Here is a 26,585-nt window from a genome sequence, read left to right on the forward strand (position 1 = left end):
TGCTAATAAATAGTGTATGATTTGAAGTGTGAAAATATTCATATTAAGGAATCATGGATTGATCATCTAGAACAAATTCTATAACAGATAACATCCAAAGGTTAAATTTTGATATTTAAGAAATAGTGTAGAACCCATACAATGGAATACTGCTTAATGAAAACGAACTATTGACATATGCAGACTTGGATAAAGCTCAGGGCTTTATACACGATATAGAAAGTTTACTAGCTGTACATTTCAAACATATAATGCTAAAGGCCCGATGCACAAAATTCGTGCAAGGGGCTCCGCCCTCACAGCCATGGCGCTTGCCTTTGCCCTTGCAGCCCTGGTTTCGTCTGGAAGGTCAGTTGGCTGCCCGATCTAATTAGCATATTACACTTTTATTATTATAGATTCTTAATATGACAAAGCTATAGAGAACAGACTAGTGATTGCCAGGGGACAGTACAGCGGGGAGGGAATGTCATTAAGGGGAAGCACCAAGGGGTTTCTCTGTGGTGATGAAGTCGCTCTCTTGGTTGAGACGGTGGCAACATGAATATATACATGGGATTACATTGCACAGAACTGCATACACGAAAGCAAAAATGATGGAAATTGAGAAAGGTCTGTAGTGTAGATTAATGTATCATATCAACTAATATTATACATTATATAAGATGTGACTATATGGGGAGGGAGAAGCTGAGAGGGGGGGTTCATCACACTACTATTTTTCAAACTTCCTATGAATCTATAATTTCAAAATTACAAATTTAAAGAGATATATAAATACTTTACCTTCCCTGTTTTTTTTTTTGTTTTGTTTTTTATTGTTTAAAGTATTACAAATAGTAGTACATATGTCTCCTTTTCCCCCCACTGACCTCCTCCCATATCCCCTTACCCCACCCCCCGGCACATGCCCTCACCCCCCACCCCCTCACCCCAGTGTCTGCGTCCATTGGTTTTGCTTATAATGTATGCATAAACTGATGAACAAAAATAGATACAGAGACAAAGAAGCATTGAACGGACTGTCAAACTACAGCGGGATGGCAGGGAACAGTTGGGGGGGAGGGGTGAGAGAGCAGCCCTCCTCCCTCTTTCTGACTGGTCAGTGCCAGTGGCATCACTCCCTTTCTTGGAAAGCCCTCCAGAAGCCACCCTCTGCTGCCTTCCCTCGGGTGCCTGGGCTGCATCGCCTCCCCTTATCCAGAAAGTATAAAATGACAAGGAAAAGAATCCCACTCTCCAGCAGGGCCCTCGTGAAACTGCTGCAGAGCTGCGATTAGGTGATCAGGCTTTCTCCCGTGAGAGCCACAGGCCCTCGGGCTTCATCGGCAAAAAATCTGTTTTTTTGCGTGGCCCAATGTTTGCCAGGCTTTGACATTTCCATTTAGAAGATGAATTAATTCTGAGCTGAGCCAGGAGTCCTCTCTTTTAGGAGATGTGCGAAGCCTCAGGCCTTCGCAGGACACGGGAGCATCCGTGAGACCCTGTCCCTTTCCCACGTGACGACCGGTCAGCCTTCCTGGGGGCAGGTGAGGAATCTGACGTGAACTAAGCTGCAACAGAAAAGGTATTTTTCCCTGTGGGCTTAGGTACCATCAGCACTTCCCCCAGGCCCCGATCTCCCTGGCCACAGCCTGAAAGGAGAGAGTAAGGGCCGTGCTTACCAAGGGCATCTGGTCCACATGGGTGACATCCTGGCGAGCCCCTGGGCTCCGCCTGCCCCTGTTCTGAGAGAGGACGTCAGCTGTCCCTGCATCAGGGTGCAGGGAAGGCTGCCCCTCCGGACACAATAAACCATGTTTGCTCTGGAGGCGATGAGCAGAGCAGCAAACGGTTAGGAAGCGGCCGATGGCTCCGTTACTGAAGCTGCCACTCGCAGCTGCCAAAGCTGAAGTAGTTCCTGCGGGAAACCCTCACATTAAAATAGTAGGGAGTTCTTTTTAATTAATTACATTCTCATTAAACATTATCGAAGTTAAACACGGGGATCTGTCTGGGAGGGCGCTCATCATTCTGAGCTCTGAAGGCCAGGGATAGGGTCACCTCTCTCTGGTCTCTACTACCCAACACAGAACCTGACACACAGATTACAGAATGAGTGATCTGTGCCACAGGGTTACTGGTGGTGAAAATATCCCAAGTAACCCAGATCTGTGCATGGAAACGCCCTGTGGAAAGGACAACAGGGCACCTGGTAGTCCGTAAGTGAAGAAAGCAGAACTTGTGGGAAGCCAGAGAGGCCCAGGGTACTCGGGAGACTTCAAGACCCAGCCCAAGAGCGGCCAGGCTGGCAGCCGGCACTAGAAGGCCCAGGCCCACTCTGCTGGTGGGGATGAAGCTGAGCACGGCCGTGTTCACCAGGGGAGTGAGTCTGCCCCTTCTGTTTTCAGCGGCATCTGGCCCAACCCCAGGGACATTCTTCTGGGCCCAGAGGACAGCAGGGAGCTCTGCAAAGACCAGCAAGTGTCCCCACCACACACTCACGTTCCCAAGACACGTACATAAGCAAGGGGAGAGTCAGCCCCTCTGACCTCTGGCCAGACCTGGAGCTGGAAAAAGCCCATCTCCCTGCCCTACCTCCTTGATGAACTCTGGATTGACTTGTCAGTTGCAACACACTCCACCCATAATCACTCAGAAAAATAGATAGAAAAAACACGCTGGGTAACAAGGTACAGTAAATCCTACGGCAGGGACACAGAACTTTATCCCACTGTTCTCCCCACCCCGCCTGCTGGGAATGTGGACTTCTTCGGGAGATGGAGGCTGCAGACAGGCCCAGGTGAGGACTCGGGCCACCCACTCCCAAGGCATGAGGCTCAGGGGCAGTGAGGTCACAGTTACCGCAAAGGGCAGCACCTCACCTCCTCACCCACCAGGTCCTCAGCTCCCTAAGGCCTGCCCACGCTGGCCTGGGCTGGGTGGTGGACCATTCCCTAGCTCCGTGGCCATAGGGCATGTTTTTGCAAGTTACACATCCAGCCCTACCCCAGCCTCCCTGCTGCAGTCTCGGCCTACTTCCTCTGGCACGGCACCTTCTGATACTCCGTGAACAGGGTCCGACTACGGGAGAGATGGGCAGACACATACATAGATAAACCGATTTTCCAAATGACCGTTTCTTCAAGAGGACACGAATCCAGGAGAAAAGGGAACAGACACCACGCAGAAACAAAGGCCCTTCTGTGTGACTCTAATTGGAAGGACAACCAATTGAAAACAATTGAATGTTGGTTCATGAAAGGTTAATGAGATTCATGCTTTGAAGATGCAGAATGCAACACGGATGTAGCCAGAAACACATTTCTAACCTTCATTCTCTTTAATTATTCGGTCAGAATAATTTCCCAAGAGCGGTTTTAGTCTCTGGGTGGTTTTAATTAAATACCACTGAACTTTAAGTTAACATCAACGCATTCAGCTGCAACTCAATTTTCAGATTAACCTGCTGTCTAACACGAGGGTGCTGTGGCCTAAGCCGGGGTGTGGAGGGGGAGGGGAAGATGGGCACGGAGCCTGACAGGTATGCACCAATTCTAGAACATTCCCCATCCTTCCCCAACCTCTCCAGTGGCCAGGAATGTCTGTAACCTGTCACAAGCTCCCTAAAGACAGAGGCTGAGGCTGAGCTGGGCAACCACGCTGCCTCCTTCCTTGTCCTTCCCCATAGTCCTGGGCTCCGGCTCCATTCTCTCAACAACTGCCGCATAAGCCTGGTACAACCAGACCCTGCAGTGAGCCCAGGGCCAGCAGACCCCTGCCCCAGCGCCCCACTCTCTTCTTGCCTACCTGCCTTCTTCCCCCTTCGCTCCCTCCCCTTCGCAGTGCTGGAATCCGTCCAGAGCCCTGGCTCCCACTCCTGCCTGACGGACGAGGTGCCCTCAGGAAACACCCCTATCTTCTGAGCTGACTTCTGGCCCTCCACCCAGCCCCCAGGTCTCTGCCTCATTCCTTTTCTGCCTTTGAAAGCCAAGGTTCCTGCTTTACCAGTTGGGTTTCACAGCCGTACCGAGACCCTTTTGCAACGAGTTTCTGCTTCTTCCTGAAACTTTTTTCCTGCTGGCCGGGAGGCTACGGAACATTTCTCCCAGCCCGGGGCAGCTTTCCTCAGAATGAGGTATTTGAAGTTGGCAGAGTCTAATCTACCTAGTGCGTGTTGGGCAACGTGAAGGACCTGTACTTTGGCCCTGAGGTGCAGCCATGTGACGATGACAAAGCTTCGCATCAAAGGCAAGGTCAGGGCAAGAAAACGCATGACGGTCCGGGAGGGCTGAATTAGCACTCGAGGAAAAAGTGTTATCTGAAGAATGCCATTCCCAGCCCTCTGCTTGACCTTTCCCTGGAAAGCAGCTCTAACACTCCGCACCCTGAGCAACAAGCACATCTGGCCTCGGCCTGCCCATCCAGGACATCCTGCAGCACACAGCACCTGCGCGCCTGCTTACACCGGGTCAGGAGTCCTGCTGAAGCTCATCAAGTGAGGGCTGCTGACGGCAGGAGATGCAGATGACCCATCTGCTCCTACACCACCTCGCAGGGTGGCTGAGTCACCACAGTTGCTCTGTTCCAAGTCACGAGAGCAAGGTCAGCTGATGCCGCCCTCACAATCATGAGGGTACACCTCTACAAACAAGGTGCACATTTCCCAGAAGAGAATCCACAGCCACACCCCCTTACCACCACCACCCCCCCACATCTACCCAGGGGAGTGAGGTAACCAAACCCCATCCATCCCAAGGAGCTCCCCAAGGGAAGGGAAAGGATACAACAGTAAAATTGCTCTGTAACAAGAAAGTTTCTCAGCCAAATGACTTACTAACCCTAAGAGATGAGAGACACCCTAAATAGGACCTAAAGTATTTTTTTACTTTAGTATTTAAAAACAATATTTAATTTTGAAATAGAGTGCTTGCTTTTAGAGCAAAGGTATCTGATTCATCTTTGGGTCCCAGCACTTGGTAGTACGTGTTTTTGCACTAACTAAATATCTGAAAGCAGCAGAGCCTACTGGCTGGCTGGCTTTGATTTATATACTTTTTATAGGGGACTCCTTGATGACCAGGAGTCAGAGGGGCCCTAGGAAACCAAGGATGACAGTACCCCACTTCTCAACTAACCCACCACGAGCAGTCTTTGGTGATAGATTAGAGAGATCCAACCCAGGATATGTGCAGTCAAATGTCAAATAAATGTACTAAATCACTGGGACCAGACAGTATCTGAATTTCTAAGCAATCAATCACTATGGCCCCTGGTGTATCCTCTAGCTATGGAAGATCAATGGGCCAGAAAGTCGGGCAGCCCGCTCACAAAGAGGAGAAAAAGTATATAAATCAAAGCCAGCCGGCCAGCATTACAGGTCACTCCCACCCTCACGCTGACATTGATAGCCTCACACCAGAGTCACACTGGATGAGGGCCCGGAAGGAGAAGGAAAGTTAGAACCTGGAAGGGCATTTGCTGACAGAGAAAACAAAGAACGAATAAGTACGTACGGCAAAGAAGCCATTTGCAACCTTCCTTGCTTTTGTGCACCCTAAAGAATTTTGAAATCTTTGTGTAGCCATTTGCATATGCAAGTTTAACAACTAAAGCCTTTCGGTATAAGTGGAAATAGCTGCACAGAGAAGTTTCTGGTGTATTATAAATAAGGGCTGAAACTATTAAGGCGCAATCACCTGGTCCCAGAGCCAATCCTTGGAGGCCCACTGCGCCTGGGTGCTGGGGCACCCCCTTCTGCACAGGCTGCTCCGCTGAGTTTCTGGGGCCTGCGATCAGAAGCAGTTTGGCTCAGAGAAGTCAGCAGAGACTGATCCTGAGGAAGGCAGCAGATGGACCGAGGACATTAATGGCACTTTCAAAAGGACCTGGACACTAGTGGGCAAGGTACATGAATAGACAGTTGACAAAAAAAAAGAAAAAAAGAAATTTTAAATAAAAGAAAGATATTCAACATCACTAATTTCAATAGGAAGGCAATTCAAACCAAAGGAATTTTGTCACTTACCGGGTTGGCAAAGAGGGAGAGCAGGCACTCCTATTGTGGCTAGACAGGAACGTACATCAGCACCATCGCTTTAGTGAGGAAGAGCTATCAAAATTGGGGATGCACATTCTCTAGAAGTCTCACTTCTAGAAATGTCCTTACAAATATACACAGTAATATAAAAAATGACAAAAAGACTATACATTAAAGGAGTGCTTATAGAAGCAAAAAAGACTAAATAACCATCAAAAGGAGACTAATTAAACTATGGCATATTCATAAAATAGAACACAATGCAGAAAAATAAACCAGAGAACAACCTCCAAACTGTGAGCAGTAAGAATGCATAGTGCCACTTGGGCAAAAACAATATGAATTTTTAATTGCTGTAATACATATAGAAAATTTCTTCATGAAATTAAACTTTGCATACATAATTTTAAATTTACAATTTATCTACATAAGTAAAAACAGGTAAACTAATTTGTCAGTTTTGTAACATATGCATTCAGAAAACCTACCTTTATTATATAACGAACTTTCAGTTTTAACAGATACCCCCTCGTCTGAATTAGTCCATTATGTTGAGGTTTTACTGTATTTATATGAAATGCCCAGAGAAAAAATCTAGAGACAGAAAATAGACTACGGTAGTGGTTGCCTAGGGCTAGAAGGTAGGGCGGGGAAGGGAAGTGACTGCTAATGGGACACAGAGTTTCCTCTTGGGGTAATAAAAGTTTTAAAACTGATTTGTGGCAATGGTAGCACAACTCCGAATTTAGGAAAACCCACTGAATTATAGACTTTTGTTGTTGTCAATCCTCCCCAGAGGATATCTTTTCCATTTCCTTTTAGAGAGTGAAAGGGAGAAAGGGGGAGAGAGAAACATTGATGTGAGAAACCGACTGGTTGCCTCCCACATGCTCCCCTACTGGGGCCAGGAATCTAACCCCTTTGGTGCATGGGCCCACACTCTCACCACTGCTCAGGGCTGGACTGTACACTTTAAAAGGTGAATTTTATGGTATGTGAATTATATCACAATAAAGCTGTTATTTTAAAAAACATAACTACAAAGGATACATTATTAGGATACCTGGGGAAAATTAGAGACTCTATATTAGATATCAGTATTGATATCAATGTTAAAGTGGGTGTGACACTGAGTTATATCCTTACTCTTAGCAGATACTGGCTAAAGTATTTATTGCTAAATCATCATAATTCTATAGCTTAATCTTAAATGATTTAGCAAAAACCAAATGTCTATGTACATACTACATTCATTGTGTGCCTGTGCTTTGAGAAAACAAGAAAAAGCAAAAGTGGCAATATATTGATAACAGGTGATCCAAGTGAAGGATGTATGGGTGTATTTTGTACTATCCTTACAACGTCTCTGTCATCTGAAATTTTTCAAAATAAAAATTTGGGAGAAATATCAAAGAATGAAATTTAGACTTATACAGACAAATAACTACCTAGCCATTGGGAATGCTATTGTTATAAACACAATATTTTACCATTAGTAAGAAATCACTATCCTTTGTTATGGCAAGATACAGACCACAACAAATAATAATAGGATAATATGCTAATTTGACCGGACAGCCAGATGACCTTCTGGACGTCATTCTGGACATCCTTCTGGACGAAGCCACAGCGGTGGGGGCCAAGGCAGAGGTGGTTAGGGGTGATCAGGCAGGCAGGAGAGCAGTTAGGAGCCAGGGGTCCCAGATTGTAAGAGGGTGCAGGCTGGGCTGAGGGGATGGACACACACACCTGTGCACTAATTTTGTGCACTGGGACTCTAGTATATAATAAAATTCCACCTTTTTTTCAGCATTAATATAGGGTGTGTGAGTCTACCTTCTGTGATGGGACAGGAAATTAATGTCTAAATGATACCCCCTCGTCTGAATTAGTATGAATAATTAGTATGATACCCCCTCGTCTGAATAAATGAACTGTATGTAACAGGCACATTTCACAAAAGGGCAAGCAGGTTTTCTAGAAAGCATATGGTAATCATCAATATATCGTTAGCCTTCTATTACTTGAATTTGAAGAACTATTTTGTAAAGATTATCTGGTACCAAATTAAAAAGAAAGAAATTAAGACTCAGGTTTAAGATGTGTCTGGTGTTCTAAAATTTTTCTGAATGATCATTTAAAAAACTTCAAACTTCAGGTTTTTCATTCATGTATTTATTCCACAATCAAAATAAATCATAATTTAAAAATCATAACGTTTTTAAAAGGTAAAGGAGACTCTGTGCCACAGTTTCATTAATAAAACAGACAATGATCTAAAATGCAACACTAAACAGGTGTTCTATTCCCATGGTGGAATAAATACATAATAATTACACATGAAATTTCACTAAGATCTGGGATGAGGCAAATAACCCTTTGAAACAAACTGCCCCATGAATAGAGGCATGCTGCAAACAATTTCTATTAACATTTTACTGCAAGATGGAAAACCCCCAAGGTAACTACAGACACAATACTCCATTTCATGCACCTGGCCTTGGCTTTTGTCTTCCTTCCTCAGACACATCCAAATCCAGAAAGGTTTCCGCACCCCATGCTCAAAAAGGCCACCAAGAGTCCCCAAGGACTTGAGCACAGACCGCAGTTAATGAGTCTGTAGGCAACCTTCATCCAGAACCTCCAGGGAAATCAAGAGCCCAAACTGGTAGAGCAGCAGCATTTCTGTGAGCAATCGTTTTAACTGTCAAATGAGCTCTGACAGGCAATGTGCATTTCATAAACAAACCAAAATACTGTCTTAATTCTCTTCTATTTTTCTCTTGCAAAATGTTAAGTAGACCATTCAAGTAAAAAAAAAAAAAAAATTTTTTTTTTTTTTACAGAAACAAAAATTCAAAGAGTTTATGCCAAAAAGCAAACCAGTCTTTTGCAGCCTAGCTCATTTATTTCTGGGCTGAGAAGCCATGTAGAGGGCGATGAGGCAGTAGATGGTCCCTCCCAACGTCAGTGCCATGGTGGTCCGGTAAAGCATTTGGTCAGGCAGGCCTCGTTTCAGGTGGATGGGCACACCATCAGATTTCTTCAAAGAAAAAATTATCAAGGACACGGTTGGTAAGAGAAAGATTTCTAATTTAGGCTAGTAAAGAACAAATGTCTCTACTCTATGACTAACCCACTACAGTGGAAAAAGCCCTTAGCCATTAAAATGCTAATTGAAATGCTAGTATTTTTTCTTATAAATGTAACTAAATCTTGTGAATCCAAAATCATTCTCCAAAACACAGCCTCAGGAATGTGCATGCAACAAATTCCAAATTTCTAAGGAATTTATGATATTGCTTAAATAAGAAAGAAGCATGGGTGAATTTTAAGACATAAAGGTAACCAGCAGCTCACATAAGAGCTATAGGCACAAGAAACGCTCTACATTTACTTTGACTCCCTGATCACTGGTGGATGGAGTCTGTGCACACCAGGTCAGTTAATAGGTTCAATTATCTTTTTTTATTCAGACACCTTCTTTCCATTAAGGTGTGTCAAATCCATTTAATAATGAGACTCCACAAAATGTTTAATCCATTATTTTGCAGTCTCCAAAATCCCTCCCCACTGCAACTTAAGACCCCCAACCTGCTCAAGACAGACTTATCAGCCCTTGCCAGTTTTCTCAGTGGTTAGAGCATCGGCCTGAGAACCGAAGGGTCTCAGATTCAAGTCCCTGGCACCAGAGGCAACCAATCAATGTGTCTCAGAAGGATGTTTCTCTCTCTCTTTCTCTCCTGATACTCCCTCCCTTCCACTCTCTCTAAAAAAATCAGTGAAAAAAAAAATCCTCGGGTGAAGATTAACAAAAACACACACATACATAGAAAAAGCAATTAAAGAAAACTCAATGCCGAAAGTCACTGCATGTGTCACAAAGCAAATATATACTGGATTATTCACTGTTTATACACTATACATGCTGTTTCCTCCATCCAATATATGCAATTTAAAAACCTACATATCCTCAAATACTGATAAAAAAATTAATCACCCTCTCATCAGATTCTACCTACAATGAGTTCTATTAGTTTATGGCTCAAATAATATCAAAATAATTTTATTTAAAGAAAAAGAGAGAAGGGGGTAGTAAACTATTATAGATTAACACTTGGTTTCATAGGTTTTTTTTATTTTTATTTTTAAAAAATATATTTTTATTAATTTTTTACAGAGAGGGATAGAGAATTAGAAACATCAATGAGAGAGAACCATTGATCAGTTGCCTCTTGCACATCCCCTACTGGGGATGTGCCCACAACCAAGGTACTTGCCCTTGACCGGAATCGAACCTGGGACCTTCCAGTCCGCAGGCTGACGCTCTATCCACTGAGCCAAACCGGTGTCGGCCATAGGTTTTTTTTAAACCTATTTATTTCACAAGCTTCTTTGTTCGAGTGCCTTCTCTCACCTGGAAAAACTTCTGTAGCTCCGGAACTTTGTTTTTCCCAGCATAATCATATGTAGGGTAATCGGAAGTCAGCTTAGTTGGTGTGGCAAATATGATTGGCGGTGCTTCCGTGGAAACCACAGGCTTTAATCCCTGCAGGAAAAAAGGAAGAGAGTACGTGTGGGCAGGTGAACAAGCCTTCCAAGGAGCAGGCTGTCTGAACAGGGGAGGCAGTCATTCAGCCATGAGAGGAAGGAAAGCCCTCTGACTCTGCATTACAAGGCCTTTAATTTTTTAAGTGTAAGGTTTAAAGTCCTTAAACTTTCAACAAAACATCCTAGTCCACTTTGTCAGAGCAACCTGTCAAGCACCCCGGCCATGAAGAAGGGAGAGAAGCGAGGGGGACACAGGGAGAGAGGAGCCAACAACAAAGACCCATTCTAGAAATAACTATTGTGTCTATCTTATCAAACCAGTAAAGCATTTATAATCTGTACGAACTCTGGTTTCAAGAAAGAGCTGGCTGTCCCTTTTCTTCTCCTGGTGAGCTGATATACCAATATGGAATCTCTAACCCCAGAAAGGACCCAGATTCTTTTCAGACACACAGCACAAAAATATCTCAATCTGGAAGAAACTTCAATGGTAAGAGATGTCTTTCAGTACCAGAAAGCAAACACAAAACAAAATAGAGTAAATTTTTTAAAAACTTTAGTTTTATAAAAACAAAAAGGAAACCTCAGTGTTCTCATGTGTGACATGTGTATGATGTAACAGATGTAACAGTATCTACCACCGAAAGGACTGCATGAAATAATCAATATATGCCTAACGTAGTGTGTCTGCACCCACATGTATTCAATAAATATAAACTGAGCGAGGTTTGGGGTTAGCACAGGTTACTATTTGTAGCTCCCTCAGCCACACTGGTAAAGGAAGGACAAACCCACAGGCTTAAAAAAAACTGAAGGGGAAAGAAAAATAAAGCACTGATTCATGTTATAACACCAATTAACCTTGAAAATACTGCACCTAGTAAAAGGAGCCAGTCATAAAAACCGAAATTATGATCCCATTCAGATAACAGTGCAAAACAGAGAAATCTAAGAGACAGAAAATAGATTAGGGGTTGCTTAGGGCTGGGGGTGAGGAATAAGGGGATCAGAGATGAAGGGTATAGGTTTCTTTTTGAGGTAATGAGAATACTCGGAAATTAATACAGTGATGGCTTCACATTATCTGTGAATATACTAAAAAAACTTTAATGGTACACTTTAAATTAGTAAGTGTATGGTATGTGAGTTATATCTCAATAAAGCTGTTATTTTAAACGAGGAACCCAAGGCCCTTAGCCCCTTCTAACAGCCATGGGCCTCACAAGAAGAGCCCAACTTCCCCCTTTCACCCAGAACCACCTTACTCCGGCAAACCCTTTGAGCACTGCTGGACTACAATTTAGAGAAGGCCTGCAGTCCCCCTCCCTACACACACACACTCACACTCACACAACACACACACACTCACACAAAACATGGAAAGCAATACAGCTTTAGATAAATAAAATGGACAGACAGATACAGACAGACGAAGGACCCTAAGGGGAACTCTGGTTTTCCATCAGAAGAAGTAAATCTACAGTGGCAGATATAGAGACAGTTCTCCAAAATAACCTGCAGATTAAAATTAGGAACTTAAGAGTTCCAAATCAATAAAATCACTTCCTTTTATATTAAATTCTAACCAGGAAAAATAAAAATTTAAAGTTAGAAAGTAGAGTTCAAGTTCAGCCTCTTCCATTTTACAGATGAAAGTGGAAACCCTTTGCCCAAAATTAATAAATACAGTTGTTAGACCCCTGGTTCCTGATCTCTAAAAAACAAAACAAAATAAAAACCTTAAATTTACCTATAATTGACAAAACCTATATTAAAAAGCAAATATTGAAAAACTCTATGTTACTCCCACCAGGCAGGCATTAGGATCAATAGGGCAACAAACAGTATTAGAATAAACTTGGCTTCTATAAATGGGGCTGAATCATGGCCTTTATTCTGTATCCCATTTACTCATTCACATACATTACTGAGCACTTACTAAAAATACAAAATGTGCCCTAACCAGTTTAGCTCAGTGGTAGAGCGTTGGTCTGCAGTCTGGGGACTGCAGACTGCAAGGTCCCGGGTTCAATTCTGGTCAAGGGCATGTACCTTGGTTGCAGGCACATCCCCAGAAGGGGGAGTGCAGGAGGTGCCTGATCGATGTTTCTCTCTGATTGATGTTTCTAACTATCTCCCTCCCTTCCTCTCTGTAAAAAATAAATAAAACATGTTTTAAAAAATAAATAAAAATACACAATGAATAAGGCAGATACAATTTCTGCTATTATGGATATTCATGTTATGAAATAACAGTAGTAATATCTGAGCCCTTGTTATGTGTCCAGCATCATAATTTAAATATTTTGTATGCATCGTTTCATTTAATCCTGGCAGCAACCCTAGAGAGATGATGTTACTATTCCTTTTTTTTTTTTTAACCGAGGAGAAAACTGCATTGGAGAGGATAACTTGCCTGAGATTACCTAGCAAAGAGACAGAGCTAAGTGTCAAAACTCAAGCCTCTCTCAAGTATAGAACCTGGATTTTAAGTATTTCCCTACCTGTCCCAGTCACTGCCCCTCAGCAACGATCCCTTTAAAGAGAGTTTGGTCAAGACCCGGAGCAGCTGGTTGTGGAACGAACCAGAGCAACAGAGGCCAGGCCCGGAGCAGCCAGGCCCGAAACAGCTCGCTCCTCGCCTGTACCTGCCCACGGCTGCCTCTCAGACATGGCTGGAAACTTTTGCGGGAACTTGAGGGTCTGCTGAATCAAGTGATGAAGGCTTAGATCTGGATGTGTTGAGTTAGTATAGCGCTGGGGTGTTGATCTGTGAGTCCCTTGGGTCGGGTCTGGATGAGGCTGGTTGACCTATTTGAAAATGTCTTTTGTGTGAAGTGTATCATTGGGCATGTGGAGGTATTATTGATATGAGAAAATGCTAAGTAACAGATTTACTATCTGAAAAGGGATTTACTATCGGGGAAAGGGAGGGAGGAAGAGACTGAACATAAACTGTGCACCTATGGATGAGGACAATGGGGGATGGGGAGGGGGCGGAGGGTGGGGTGGGAACCTGGTGGAGGGGGGAAGAAATGAGGAACCTTTGTAATAATATGAACAATAAAGATTGATTTAAAAAAAAAAATAATAAAAAAAAAAAAAAAAAAAGAGAGCGTTTGGTCAGTGTGCTGTTAGCCTACATTTGGCAAATAACACACTCAAACAGAGACTCAAAAGGAGTCTGGGATGGGAAGAGAGGATCCTACCTACAAGGCTTAAAAGGGTCCTTTTTTGAAACAGGAGAATTTTATACACTCCCTTTATTCTGTAAGCAATTTGCATTTTCTCCTAATGATCATTTCCCCTTGAGTGCAAAAATTAAAAAACCCTTCCTACCAAGCATCTCTAAAAATGGTTTTAAATTAAATTCATGTTTTGACAGGACTAATGTGAAAGCACTCTAATACCTAATTGCTTTGTTTGTTCACTCACCAACAACAGCCAAGTTTTTGAACAATACCATCTGAAAAGAGTACTAACCATCTTAACAATTTTAAATAACTTCATATTTCCATTTATAATACTGTAAAAGTTTAGAATATTGAGTTTTAAAGTTATCTATCATCCCATTATCTTATCCCATCAATTATTATAATTGTATATTCTCTAAACTCTTTTCACAGGCATTTTTTGAAATGTTTCCCTGTGATTGAGACTAAAAACAAGTTTCAACCCAGTGTCTCAAGTCCTTTATTTCTAACTTTAAATCAGGCATCACTGCCTCCATGTTTTCCTGACACCTCACACTCCACTTGTCCAAAATTCGTTTCTCTCAAGTCTACTTAGGAGGCCCTGGTTCTGTGGAAAGCATCATCAATCATCTCAGATTCCTCTCTCCTCGTCCCTAAATCTCCCTCAGGGGTCGCTAAGTCCTTATCATCCAGACCTCTGACTCCTCCATCCCTGGCCCTGGTCTCTCCCATAAAACAGTCAGATTATGTTTTCAAAGCACAGCTCTGGTCATACTTGCTCCCCCGCAAACCTTTCATGAAACTACGGGTAAGAAGCATGTCTTTGTTTCAACCACTTTCTGCATTAAGTTGCTTTGTCAATGTCTACGTACTCATTTCTCACAAAATTAAGTCCTACCTTCATGATCTACCTCCAACCACCACAGCCAAACTTACTCAATGATCTCCCCAGCTTGCCCCCTCCCTCCATCACTCTCAGTCACCTTTACCTAATATATCATTCTGCCAGCTGAAATAGGATAGGAATTGCTACTATTAAGTCATATGGTAAAATTAAGTTTACTTTTTAAGAAACCGCCAAACTGCTTCCCAAACTGGCTACACCATTTTACGTTCCCACCAGCAAGGGGGTTCCAGTTTCTCCACATTCTCACCAACACCTGATGTCTGTCTTGTTGATTCTCGCAGGTGTAAAATGGAGGCTCGTTTGCAGTTCCCTAATGACTAAGGATGTTGATCATCTTTCCACATGTTTATTGGCCCCAATTTTAGCGGCACCACATGTGAGAGTGAGGAAAATGTCTTTCAATCCGCCACTGGGAAATATCCGCCCACAACTGCTTGCCTTCAAGTCGATGTATAAATCTGGAGAGCACTGTTAAGAGAACCAGCATTCCACATTAGGCTACTCCATGCTTGTCCAGTTATTCCATGCACTTTACCTAATACTGAAAGTGACAAATGTCTACATTTCTCATTTTGTCAATATTCCAAAGAAAGGAAAAATGTAAGGACTCTTCTAATTACGGAAGTCAGAACATCTGGTTTGCGAATGCCTGTCACAGATCATTCTGAAATCTACAAATCATACAAAGCTTACATGGTGTCACTAATCTTAGATTGAAGTCATCCTTCAACACCATACACACACACACACACACACACACACACACACACACACACACAAAACTCTGGGCAAGCTGCAGTGTCCCACAGGAAAAGGGGGAGGTGAACAATGGAGCATCTTTTACACCCCACCTGGGCCCCTTACTATTCCAGTCGTTTGCCAACGGCATGTCTTATCGATTCTTCCCACACCACTCCATGAGGATGAGATGAAGATGAGGGTAGCTCAGGCTCAGCTTTTGGAGAATAGCTACCGCTCACCCAGTACCCACCCCCTGCCCAGGACTCCTAGTCTCCTGAAACACGCCTCGTGCAATCTGCACTACAGCCGCCCTAGAGGACACTGAGCTCACCGCAAAGCAACTTGGTCCATCGTAAGACAAAGCAGCAAAACCAGGATTGTATAGCACAGGTGCAGAATACGGGACTCCAAAGTCCCTCCTTTCTACAACACGAGCTGGACACTGAAACTCCTCCAATCGACAAAATCCGAATGAAATCAGGCCGCTCAAACGAATAGGCATCTGTCAGCCATTCTACAATTGGAGCTCGTGGCATGTAACTACCCAGACTCACCCACACACTTCAAGTCTCCCAAAGCTGAGCACACAGCCTCTCCTGGCCCTACAGATTCTCCCGGTGCCCTCAAGCCACCTCCCCCATCCCGTGCTTGGACACCTTCCAAAGGACAGGGCCCAACTTCGGGCTCGGCAGGTCTCACATTCTGGGTTCCGCCGACCCCACGAGACAGACACCCCACGAGTCACCAGCAACGAGTCCGGGGTCACCTTGACCCCTGCAAGAGTGCCAGGCCCAACTCCTGGCCGGGCCAGCTCCGCCAGAGGAGCATCTGCAGAACGAGGAGCCTCCAAGGCCGCTGCAAGCAGGTGCGGAGAGGCGCCGGGAGTTAAATGGGGAGGATGAACCCAAACCGCTGGCAGAAGCCATGCCCGGCTCCGGCGCCGCGACGGACCGGCGCACAGGCTCAGGCGGCCATTCCTCCCTCCGAGCCGGCGCGGGGCTACCCGTACCTGCGGGCTATAGGCATGGGAAGCCCATGCCCCCACCAAATTCTGCGTGAAGCCGCTAAACTTGTAGTACATGACGCCCAGTGTCCCGCTACTCGCAGCCGCTGCCCGCGCGACCGCCACAAGGAAGGACCCTGCCTTCCGGGAGTCGGCCCCCTAAGGCTCAGCCCAAGGACCCTGAGCCAAGAGTCGGGTTGTCTAAAGATCGCCTAACTCAAAATATGCCCTTTTAAGCGACATAAAGGAAGAATGGGGTTCTAAAGGCCAAGAAAGGCATGATCATCTCTAGGAGAGCGCGGAGAGCTGCTATATCTGTGTTTGTAGAAAATACGAGTTTCCCTCTTCCCCAAATTTTGATTCGGGCACTGATAAGACGCTCTAAGAAGTGCGCAAGCGCCCCGCGGTCCAGGCCGGAGGCAGAGGGACTTGCCAGGGTGAAAGTAGGGCGGGCTCTGGGCGGGGCCTAGGGCTAGAGGGGCGGGGCCTGGAGCGAGAGGGGCGGGGCTAAGTGGGCGGGGCGGCTACTCTCCTTTAAAGGGAGCGGTACTGCGAGGCTGCCACCTGGGCCCCCGTCAGGTTGAAGGCTTCTCTTCCTTTAACAAATGAACTCGCTCATAGTCTCATTTCTTCCCCCCCCCCCCCCCGTATCTGCCGCCTCACTCTGAAGCACTGGGCCCAGGAGTAGATACTCATCGGCCGGGCTTCTCCGACAACCTGGAATAGGAAGCAAATAAAATGTGGAAGCACCTGCTGGGAGCTGTTAGCACAGAGGCTGTTAGGGATCTCACCCCAATAACATACAGATAGCCTCCTGGGCTTTGTGTAAGGGGGGAAAATGCGTTAGTGACGTAACCTTCAGGCACTTAGAACTAGTTGTTTTTTTAAAATATATATTTTATTGATTTTTTACAGAGAAGAAGGGAGAGGGATAGAGAGCTAGAAACATCGATGAGAGAGAGAAACATCAATCAGTTGCCTCCTGCACACCCCCTACTGGGGATGTGCCAGCAACAAAGGTACATGCCCTTGACCGGAATCGAACCTGGGACCTTTCAGTCCTCAGGCGAAGGCTCTCTCCACTGAGCCAAACCGGTTTCAGCTCAGAACTAGTTTTTACTCTTACCTGAGTCCTATGCGAACTGTTTGCTCATCCTTTTCCTGACCTCTGCCCTTTGAGATAAATGAGGTGGGGAGTGGAGGGAAGTGGACTAGAAACACTTGAAAAATCTAGCCCTGGAGATTCGACAACTTTCAGTTCTGGTAGAATTCACTTTTGTTCAAGTTAAAGATTTTTTTTGAGCCTCCTCTATGTGCAAGGCACTATATAAAAGGAGTATGCTGGTCTCCTACCTACAGGGGTGGAGCAAGGCTTTTCTTGGCTTTATCCTCTAGCCCAGCGTTTCCCAAACTTCTCTCATGATGAGAATCACCTGGTGGAGTTGTTAAACTACAGATTCCTGAATCCCAACTAAGAAGTGCTAAATTAGAATTTTTGGGAACATTTAGGTAAAATTGTATACAATTTTTAAACTAGAATTTTTGGGAACACATAGGTAAAATTGTATACAATTTTTAAACTAGAATTTTTGGGAACATATAGGTAAAATTGTATACAATTTTTAAACTAGAATTTTTGGGAACATATAGGTAAAATTGTATACAATTTTACCTATATGTTCCCAAAAATTCTAGTTTAGCACTTCTTAGTTGGGATTCAGGAATCTGCATTTTAACAACTCCACCAGGTGATTCTCATCATGAGAGAAGTTTGGGAAACACTGCTCTAGCCAGAGGGTTTCACAAGCATATTATATGTTCATTTAAGGGCACTTTTGAAAGCATGTGGCAAACTGATGGGTGATACTCCTATGTGCCATTTTCCACACATAAACTCACTGAACCTTCACAACAACCCTACGAGGTAGGTACTGTTGTTATCTCCATCTTACAGCACAGAAAAATGAGACCCAGAAAAGTTCAGAATCTTGCCCAGGTCAGCTTCAGTTAGTGGCAAAGCTAGTCATCTGACTCGAACCTGTATGCAAATCCCCCCTCCCCTTGACCAGGGGGTGGGGCTGGATGGCCAACCACTCTTGGCCCCTCCCCCTGGCTGGCCCTGCCTCAGCTGGGACATTACCCATGCATGAATTTTGTGCACTGGGCCTCTAGTTATAGATAAGCAGGTATCGATCCATCCTGGGAAGAGGCGGTTGAAGGCTGAGTACGCCAGAGCAAGGATGTACTCCAGCATCCCCGTTTTGCAGGTGTAAAGCCGAAGAGCCCCACGTGTTCAGCAATGCCAATGCTCTGAGGAACAAAGGTTTCAGCTTCTTTGCATGATCAGCCGAACCAAAGCCGCTGCTTTTACAATGCAGCCTTGTGACATAATGGAAAAAGAAAATGCGATTTGAGTTTGAGTCACCATGTCTTCAAGGCTGAGTGATCTGCAGCTTGTCATGTTCCCTGAGCCTCGCTTGTCCCCTCTGTAAGTAGTAATCCCCATCATAGAATTGTCCCTCCCTGGTGTTCTGAAAATCAATAGTTCAGTAGGTTTCAAAGTTTCACAGATATTACGTTGCTGATCTTACCTTTTCATAGTTCTTGGCTATTAATTAATTAAATGTCAGAATCACTCATACCAAGAAAGGTGAGGGAGCTTGCTAGCAATTATTGAGTGGAAGAAAATGTCTCTCACAGAATTTAGATTGAAAAGAGAAATTAAATGATTTAGGACAGCTCTCTATCTCCCTCCCAACTATCTTTTTTTTTGGAGCGGGAGAGAGAGAGAGAGAGAGAGAGAGAGAGAGAGAGAGAGAGAGAGAGAGAGAGAAATAATTATGTGAGAAAGACACATCGACCAGTTGCCTCCTGCACATGGGATAGGTCTGCAACCCAGGTACATACCCTTGTCTGGGAATGAGCCCGGACCCTTCCGTCCATGGGCCAACACTCTAACCACTGAGCAAAACAGTCCACCCCCCACCCCCACCCCCAATGTCTTCTAAACATATTTTGGAGGAAGAAAGTAGAGAGCATTGCTCCACTTTTCGCAGCACTAAAGGTGTACCAGCTTCTTGAGGTATAAAGGTACCTGTCAACCCTGGTTATTTTCTTAAGGTTTCTGCCATCTGATTTTAGATCCTGCAAGACATAAATTAAGAATCCTGAAAATGTTACCACAGCCGGGCTGTTCAGTGGGAGATAAAATGTCAGTAGCAGAGTGTGGGATGGGATGTCACATGGAGTGGCTGATCAGAGGAAGATTCTGTCTCATTTCCCAAATAAAACGCAGCACCCTCTGACAGCACTAAAGCAACCCTGGTCTCATGCTGATTTGCATATCCCACCCAACGTCAGAGCGTGATCTTCCTTTATATCATGATTCTTTCTCGGGCTGTTCCCTCGGTTCTATTCTCAGGGGAAGTGACCACAATTCGCAGTGCCGAGAAGCTTGTCCGTCGCCAAGTGATTTGAGTGCGTGCGAATGCCAGGCTGGCTTGGGTGGATCTGCCCGCTGCCGCCACCGCTGCTGCTGCTGCTGCTGCTCCATTTGTGAGGCTGGTGCTAATGGCCTCTGGCCGGCAGCTCTGCGAGAGCGCCTGGGAAGGATGGAAGACTGACATAAATTTTAAATTGGGTTTAAACTGAACGTGGATAGGAACTGCCTCCCTGTGAAATAATTTTTCCTTTTCTAAAAAATTCTCCAATTTTCTCAGAATTGACTTTTTTTTTTTTTTTTTTTAAATGGACGTCTGTGGGTCTGGCAGAGTGAAAGCCTGTAGGCTGTGGAGGAGTTGAGATTGTGTTTCCTTCAATCCTTCATTGTGTTCCGAAGGGCTCACACGTCCCCTAGCTTCGAAGCAGAAATATGAGTGATGAGGGTTCGTTCTGTGCTGATCCCCCGTGCGGCAGGCTTCTCTGGGATATAGGCTTTCGGGGGCCCTGCTTCCCCCCTCTGGACTGTCTCTTTGCTGCCAAATCTGCAAACGGAGAATACTCTCTAATCCGGGAACCGTTGATGCGCGTGGATTTTGCCCGTTCTAAGGTAGATTCCCTGAAGGGAAACAGACTATCATGCTGTCATGTTAGAGTGCGGTATTACTTTTTTTAAAAAATAATTTAAAAAATTGTGGTTTGTACCTACCCAAGGAAGGTAGAGGAAAAACATTTTCCCCAACATTTAAAATTGCCAGTGATATTCCCAAGGAAAGCATCCCCAATAACATATTGGAAAACAAAACGGAGAGCCACACGCACTTGGTGATTCTCAGAACGGTGGCACCTGTCGTGCAATTATTCGGTAATTTCCATGCGGCAGAATTAGAAACCTCAGCTGTCATCTCTTATTCTTTGTATCAGATAGGCCCTATCTGGTGTGTAATCGTAAGTCTGTCTTTGAAACCTGCCATTTAGATTATATCAATATTATTGAAAAGCAATTAAACCCTTGTTAAACCATGGTACTTTCACAGCGAAGGAGCTGAGGGTCTGGACGTGCAATTCTCTCTCACCCAAGAGAGGGGAAGCGGCAGCTGGGGCTGCAGGTTCTGGGACAGCTTTGTTGCGGCGCGGGATGAACATATTGACATCAGCTCCCTGCTCTGACCTTCTCACTGTTGAATGTCAATATGATGTGTGAAGCTGCCTCACTTTTTGCCTGCCTGCTTTTCCTTATGTGCAAGTCAAAAGCACATCCACAGAGATTATGGATTGAACTCAATTTTGACACATCTCATTTCATTTCACTGGTTAAGAGAGACTGAGGCATGACTCACCATTTATTTTAAATCGTTTCAAATACACTTAATTATACTTAAAATGTTTTTAAGATCCAGAACAAGAGTCATGAAATTTTCCATGAACATTGTCTATAAAAATATAGTATACACAATGTTTTCTTATAGATAGAAGGGAAGGATTAGCAGTGGCCTTTTCCAGTTTGGGGTCAGAGGGTGTTGTCCCCGTTACTGGAGATTCTCGCTTTCTGCATCACATATGTTTGAAGTATTAGAATGTTGTACAATGAGCATGTGTGACTTTTGTAAGCCCATATACACATAAACAAATACTATAAGATCCCCAAAAGGCATAAAAAATAGAATTTTAGAAATGTTTCCACATACTTACAACCCAAATTACCAATTAATTTAGAATATTTTTTAATCACCCCCTGTGCAGTTATGAGGAGACCAGTGAGTGACAGTGTCCAAGCATTAGACCACAGAAGGGTCACTCGAGGGCCCTTCTGCCATCAGAGTTAACATTATAGTGGTTCTTCACCAGGCTGTTGAAGAAGTGAGTGAATGCATGAATGAATGAACTAATGAACAATTGACAAAGGAACATCATCTCTACATATTGCTGGGAGCAATGAGCTACCATCCTGGGTAGTTATTTACATGAGTTCCCTGATGACATGAAATTGGATAATCAAGTGGGAAAGGAAATTAAGAACTATAAACATAGGTCTTAAGAAGGTGACTGTTGCTAGATCCTTTTTTTCTGAGGTATTAGAACTTATTGTCTTTTTTTGGGGAAAAATCTACATCTATCAAAACATTGGGGTGCTCCATAGCCATTGAAAGTCAATATGTCCAGCCCTAACCGGTTTGGCTCAGTGGATAGAAAACTTTACACTTCTTCCATACCCAACCCTTTGTGCTTTTTGCTCTTCCTGTATCCTTTCACAAGAGTAGTAAACATGAGTTAAGGTGAGACCTGTCAGGTGGAACCCCGTATGAAAACAGCCCCCAAAGACTTGGCCTCTGTCTTGCAAGCTTGAAGGCCAGAGAGCAACGTAGTCGAGTGTCCCACGAAAATAATAGCCAACCTTTTAGCATCCACTTTAAAATAAAAAACGTCGTCATTTTCAAATGCCAAATCCATAATTTTACTGGACTCCCCCTTCTGCCTCAGATTCTTAAACAGTGGAGGTTTGACATTTCTTTAGTTCTGCTACCTAGAAACCCACAGTCATAGCCCTAACTTCCGATCACCTTCTGAAGAGGTGTGACAGGTCCATGGGCTGTAACGCCAGACCAGCCGGAATTCGAATCCCAGGGCTTCATACTGACAAGCTCAGTTACCTTTGGGAAGTTACTTCCCCACTCAGCATCTCAGAGGTGAAATGAAGGTTCTAAGTCACAGGATTATCGGTGTGTTGACGGGTAGCAAAGGTGCCAGCCTGTGCGCCCTAGGTGCCTGGGATCGGCCTGCCCAGTGATTGCAGAATGGCTGGCTTGGGGAGGAGGGATGGCAGGTTCAGCCTGGGTCTTCTTCCAAAAATCGAACAGGCCTGGGACTGTCACCATCAGAGTCTGGGAAGCAAGGGCTTCTGGGAAAAGGAGTAGGAGGATGTTATAAATGTGGGGGAGTGTCTAATAGAAGATAAAATCCCCTCTCCACTTAAAGGAAAGGGGACTGGAAAGAGTATAACATTCCCCAAGCCACAGCTGAGAAATTCAGAAAGCCCAAGGGAAGTGGCCTTGGCTAGAGGGCCTGGCAGCCCCCAGCAGAACCCCTGCATCCACTGACCCAGACCCAGGAGAGGAATTGCCAGACCACCAATCCCCAAGCCCCAAAGGTTGCCAGGAAGAGACCCACATGAAAGCCCAGCTGTGTAACAGTGGGGAGAGCTGGAAGAAGACATTATTAGTTGGTGTTTGTGTGGTCTTCCTGTCTCATTCGACTCCATACTTCCAGGCTACTGTGTCCTCTTTCCTGTTGCCTGCTCTTACATCTTGTTTTTTAAGATATATTTTATTAATTTTTTTAGAGAGGAAAGGAGAGGGATAGAGAGTTAGAAATATCGATGCGAAAGAAGCACCGGATCAGCCACATCCTGCACACCCCTTAATAGGGATGCGCCTGCAACCAATGTACATGCCCTTGAAGGGAATCGAACCCGGGACCCTTCAGTTCCAAGGTCAGCGCTCTATCCAGTGAGCCAAACTGGCTAGGGCTGCTCTTAACGGCCCATGGGTGCATATTGGAGAATGGCTGCCTCTATGTCCACTGACATTACGGTGGAGGTAAAAATCCAGTCAAGGTGTGAGTGTTTTCTTCCCGGAGCAAAAGGAACCGCTCTGCCAACACACGTAGCCTTGTTTGAGCACAGATGTCAGGAATGCGGAGCCTGCAAATCTGCCCAGGCAGTTCTGTGCTTGAATCATCAAGAACAACCTAGTGGGTGGAACGAGAATGTGAAATTGCTGTGTGCACTCGTGTTTTGTTTATGGAGCAGTCACTTCTCGAAGTGTTTTCTTTTTTTTAAGAAGAATCTTTTCTATGTTTGCCTTGCAACACCCCCCCTTCCTTCCTGTCCCTAGCTCTCCCACACCCAATAAAAGGAAACATTGAAAGCTTTACAAAAAAATGTCTGCAAGAAAGGTGGGGAAAAAGGTCTGCAACTTTAAAGAACAGGTTGCATGAAGTGTCTCTAAACCAATTCCATTTGCTTGACTGAAATGATTTAGTAATACAAGTAATCCAGGGAACAAGTGACCTTGAACATTGGGTATTGTTTAAAAAGCTCATAACACCCAAATCATAAAAATCACTTTCCTTTTCTCATCATTGGGCAATAGGGAATAGAGTCAATCATGTTGTCACAACGATGTACAGTGTCAGGTGGGTGTTTGGCTTCTCAGCGGGAATCGCTTGGTACGTCATATAAATGCCTAACCATTGTGCTATACACCTGAAAGTAATATAATATTGAATATCAACTGTAAATGCAAAAAAATTTTTATTTTAAATTAAAGCAAATTCTGTGGTGCTAAGTATCAGCAGGATTTAATTAGTGGCTTATGCACCTGCCACAGGATGCTTCCCGTAACTTCACTGTGACTCTGTTTCTTTATCTATAAAACCAGAGGCCCAGCGAGCAATTAAAATCAAGAGAGGAGGTGCCCCGCCTCCCAGCGTGCGAGGAGACACCTTTCAGGGGGCTGGGATCCACCGCTGACTCACAGCGTCCCCTGGCCCCCCTGCCTGTGTCTGCTCCAGGCCAGCCCGAGCCACCTCACCGACTTCGGCAAGCCCCCCTGCCTCTGTTTCCATCTCCGCTCCGGGCCTCACCTGTGCACGAAACCTCCTCCTGTCTGGTTGTGACCCGTTACAGAGACCCAGCCTAATTTGCATATTACCTCTTCATAATACAGATGGGCATACTATCCACTTTGTGAGGATTGAGTGCTTAGAACATAGGAAGAGCTCACTGGACAGTAACCATGACTGTTATTCCTAACAATTGTAGCAACTGGGCAGACAGGGAGGAGTAGTCTTTTGCCAAATCCTATGAATCCTTTTCTCTGATACACCCGTCCCCCAGCCTCATGGCGATAATATCCCCAATTCATGCCCCAGGCTCTCAGAAGCCCTAGCAGTTTCTGCCCGTGTCTAGAATGACCTGCCCCACTGGCTTGCTCCACCACCACCCCCACCCCTGACTCTCTCTCTCCACCCTAACAGGAGTGTGTGTTTTTGGCCAGCTCTGACGCTGTATTGACCATCTGGGTGCATCTTACTTTATCGCATTTTTCTCTCCTTGTTTTTGGCCTCTGGGCATTGTCCTGTCTGGCGCCTGGCCCCGGACAAGGTCTCTGTGGCACATCACCATGCGTCCCCTTGTTTTGGGCAGCTGGCACGCTGCTGGAGGGAAGAGCGTGGTAGCATCAGGTGCTTTGAAAGAGGGAGGGAGCGAGCGCATGAAATCTCCTCTCAGGAGAGCGAGCTTGGGTTTTTAAAAAATGTTCCATGGAACGGATCTAATAACTTAGTCCCATAATAATTCCTCCTCTGCCCTACTTGCAAGGATCCTTTCAGAAACAGTGAGATATTACTGCTTTCCCGTGGGCTAACGAGACCGCATTGTCAGAGTGCTCTCACCCAGAGGAGGGCTTTGCAGGCTTTACCCACAACATAAACAGGTGCAGGGGAGCCTCCCAGCCAGGCATGGCAGGGGGGCGGGGAGGGAGACAGGTGGGGCCAAAGCGAGAACAAGGCCGGTCCTGGACAAGGCTTAGGAGGCCCCTTGGGTGCCCTGAGCCTCCAAATCCTCCCCTCCCTGGGAGGCCTCAAAGAGGCGCTCTGCCTGTGGACGGAAGGCAAGTCCAGCCAGCGTTCAGTGTCCTAGACAAGGTCTTAACGGCAGGAACGCTCACCGGGCCAGCAGGCCTGCTTCCTTCAGGCTCCGGGCGCGCTGCGGGCTGCCCATCCCCAGCCACGCTCACTCCAGGAGCCGATCAACTCAGAGAGCTGAGGGCAGCAGCCGCCGACTTTTCCAAGAGAGCGGCAATGCTGTCAGTCCACGAGCACTTAATTTCCAGAGGGTTGTAAAAGTGCCATTTGTCCTTGTGAGCTTCGGGGCCAGCAGAGCGGTGGGATTCTAAGTTAAATGATGCAGAAGTAACTACTCTCGGTGAGGATTTTGTGCATCAGAATTAAAAACTGCAAAGCAAAGGAATAAGCAAAGACGAAATCCACTTTTCTACTGATGGCAAATATTGCAGCAAAGGACCCACGTGTAACCCGAGCTGGCCGCTGGAGGCCGGCAGCCATTTAGCAGCACCTCGTGGGCGCAAATGGGGCTTCGCACTTATGGCCTGGCAGGCTGCTCAGGGCACATTTTAGCCTCGTCAACACTGTCCCACCAATAAGGGGGGCCCCCGGGAATATGGGTGGAGCTGGGCTGATTTGGAAGGACTGCAGGGGCAGCCCTGGCACTGGGAGTCCCAAGTGCAGACCTCTGATTCAGAAAACCATGGGGAGCAGAAACTGGTTTGGATAGAGCGTCAGCCTGCGGACTGGAAGGTCCCGGGTTCGATTCCAGTTAAGGGCATGTACATTGGTTGCGGGCACATCCCTAGTCGGGGGTATACAGGAGGCAGCTGATTGATGTCTCTCTCTCATCTATGTTTCTAACTCTCTATCCCTCTCTCTTCCTCTCTGTAAAAAATCAATAAAATATATTTTTTTAAAAAGAAAAGGAAAAAAGAAAACCATGGGGAACGTTCCATTTCCAAGAAGGGCCCTTTAAGAAAGAAACCACTGCCCCGCTGCGTGGCTCAGTGGTTGAGCACTGACCTCTGAACCGGGAGGTCACTGTTTGATTCCTGGTGGGGCCACATGCCCAGGTGTGGGCTTCATCCCCAGAATGGGGCCCTG

General features: G+C 45.3%; 1 protein-coding gene and 2 long non-coding RNA genes across 3 annotated transcripts in view; 1 reads left to right on the top strand and 2 right to left on the bottom strand.

The window, feature by feature from the left end:
• LOC311631429 overlaps window positions 1–4,639 on the bottom strand; it is a 14,366-nt gene extending 9,727 nt beyond the window's left edge. The window contains exon 1 of the long non-coding RNA XR_014796579.1: window positions 4,430–4,639. This is a non-coding gene — a long non-coding RNA (uncharacterized lncRNA). The remainder of the gene's footprint in view (window positions 1–4,429) is intronic.
• A 3,537-nt stretch (window positions 4,640–8,176) lies between these two features.
• COX7A2L (cytochrome c oxidase subunit 7A2 like) lies at window positions 8,177–16,583 on the bottom strand. Its single transcript, XM_084901547.1, has 3 exons — window positions 16,422–16,583; window positions 10,437–10,568; window positions 8,177–9,062 (listed from the first exon to the last, which is right to left on the bottom strand). The coding sequence occupies exons 1-3, from the start codon at window positions 16,491–16,493 to the stop codon at window positions 8,922–8,924; spliced, it is 345 nt and encodes a 114-aa protein (XP_084757673.1). The 5' UTR covers window positions 16,494–16,583; the 3' UTR covers window positions 8,177–8,921.
• On the top strand, window positions 11,410–14,592 carry LOC311631431. Its single transcript, XR_014796583.1, has 3 exons — window positions 11,410–11,501; window positions 12,060–13,117; window positions 13,687–14,592. It is a non-coding gene; the product is annotated as an uncharacterized lncRNA (long non-coding RNA).
• Window positions 16,584–26,585: the final 10,002 nt, after the last annotated feature.

Source organism: Pipistrellus hanaki, assembly GCF_964339955.1.
Source record: "Pipistrellus hanaki genome assembly, chromosome: 12".
Lineage (NCBI taxonomy): Eukaryota > Metazoa > Chordata > Mammalia > Chiroptera > Vespertilionidae > Pipistrellus > Pipistrellus hanaki.

Excerpts from the sequence above, each read along its gene's own strand:
- COX7A2L (XM_084901547.1), bottom strand. The coding sequence starts at position 16,493 with ATGTACTACAAGTTTAGCGGCTTCACGCAGAATTTGGTGGGGGCATGG. Across the intron at positions 10,569-16,421 it reads CCCATGCCTATAGCCCGCAG|GGATTAAAGCCTGTGGTTTC; the intron begins GTACGGGTAGCC and ends TTTTTCCTGCAG. Across the intron at positions 9,063-10,436 it reads AGCTACAGAAGTTTTTCCAG|AAATCTGATGGTGTGCCCAT; the intron begins GTGAGAGAAGGC and ends TTTTCTTTGAAG.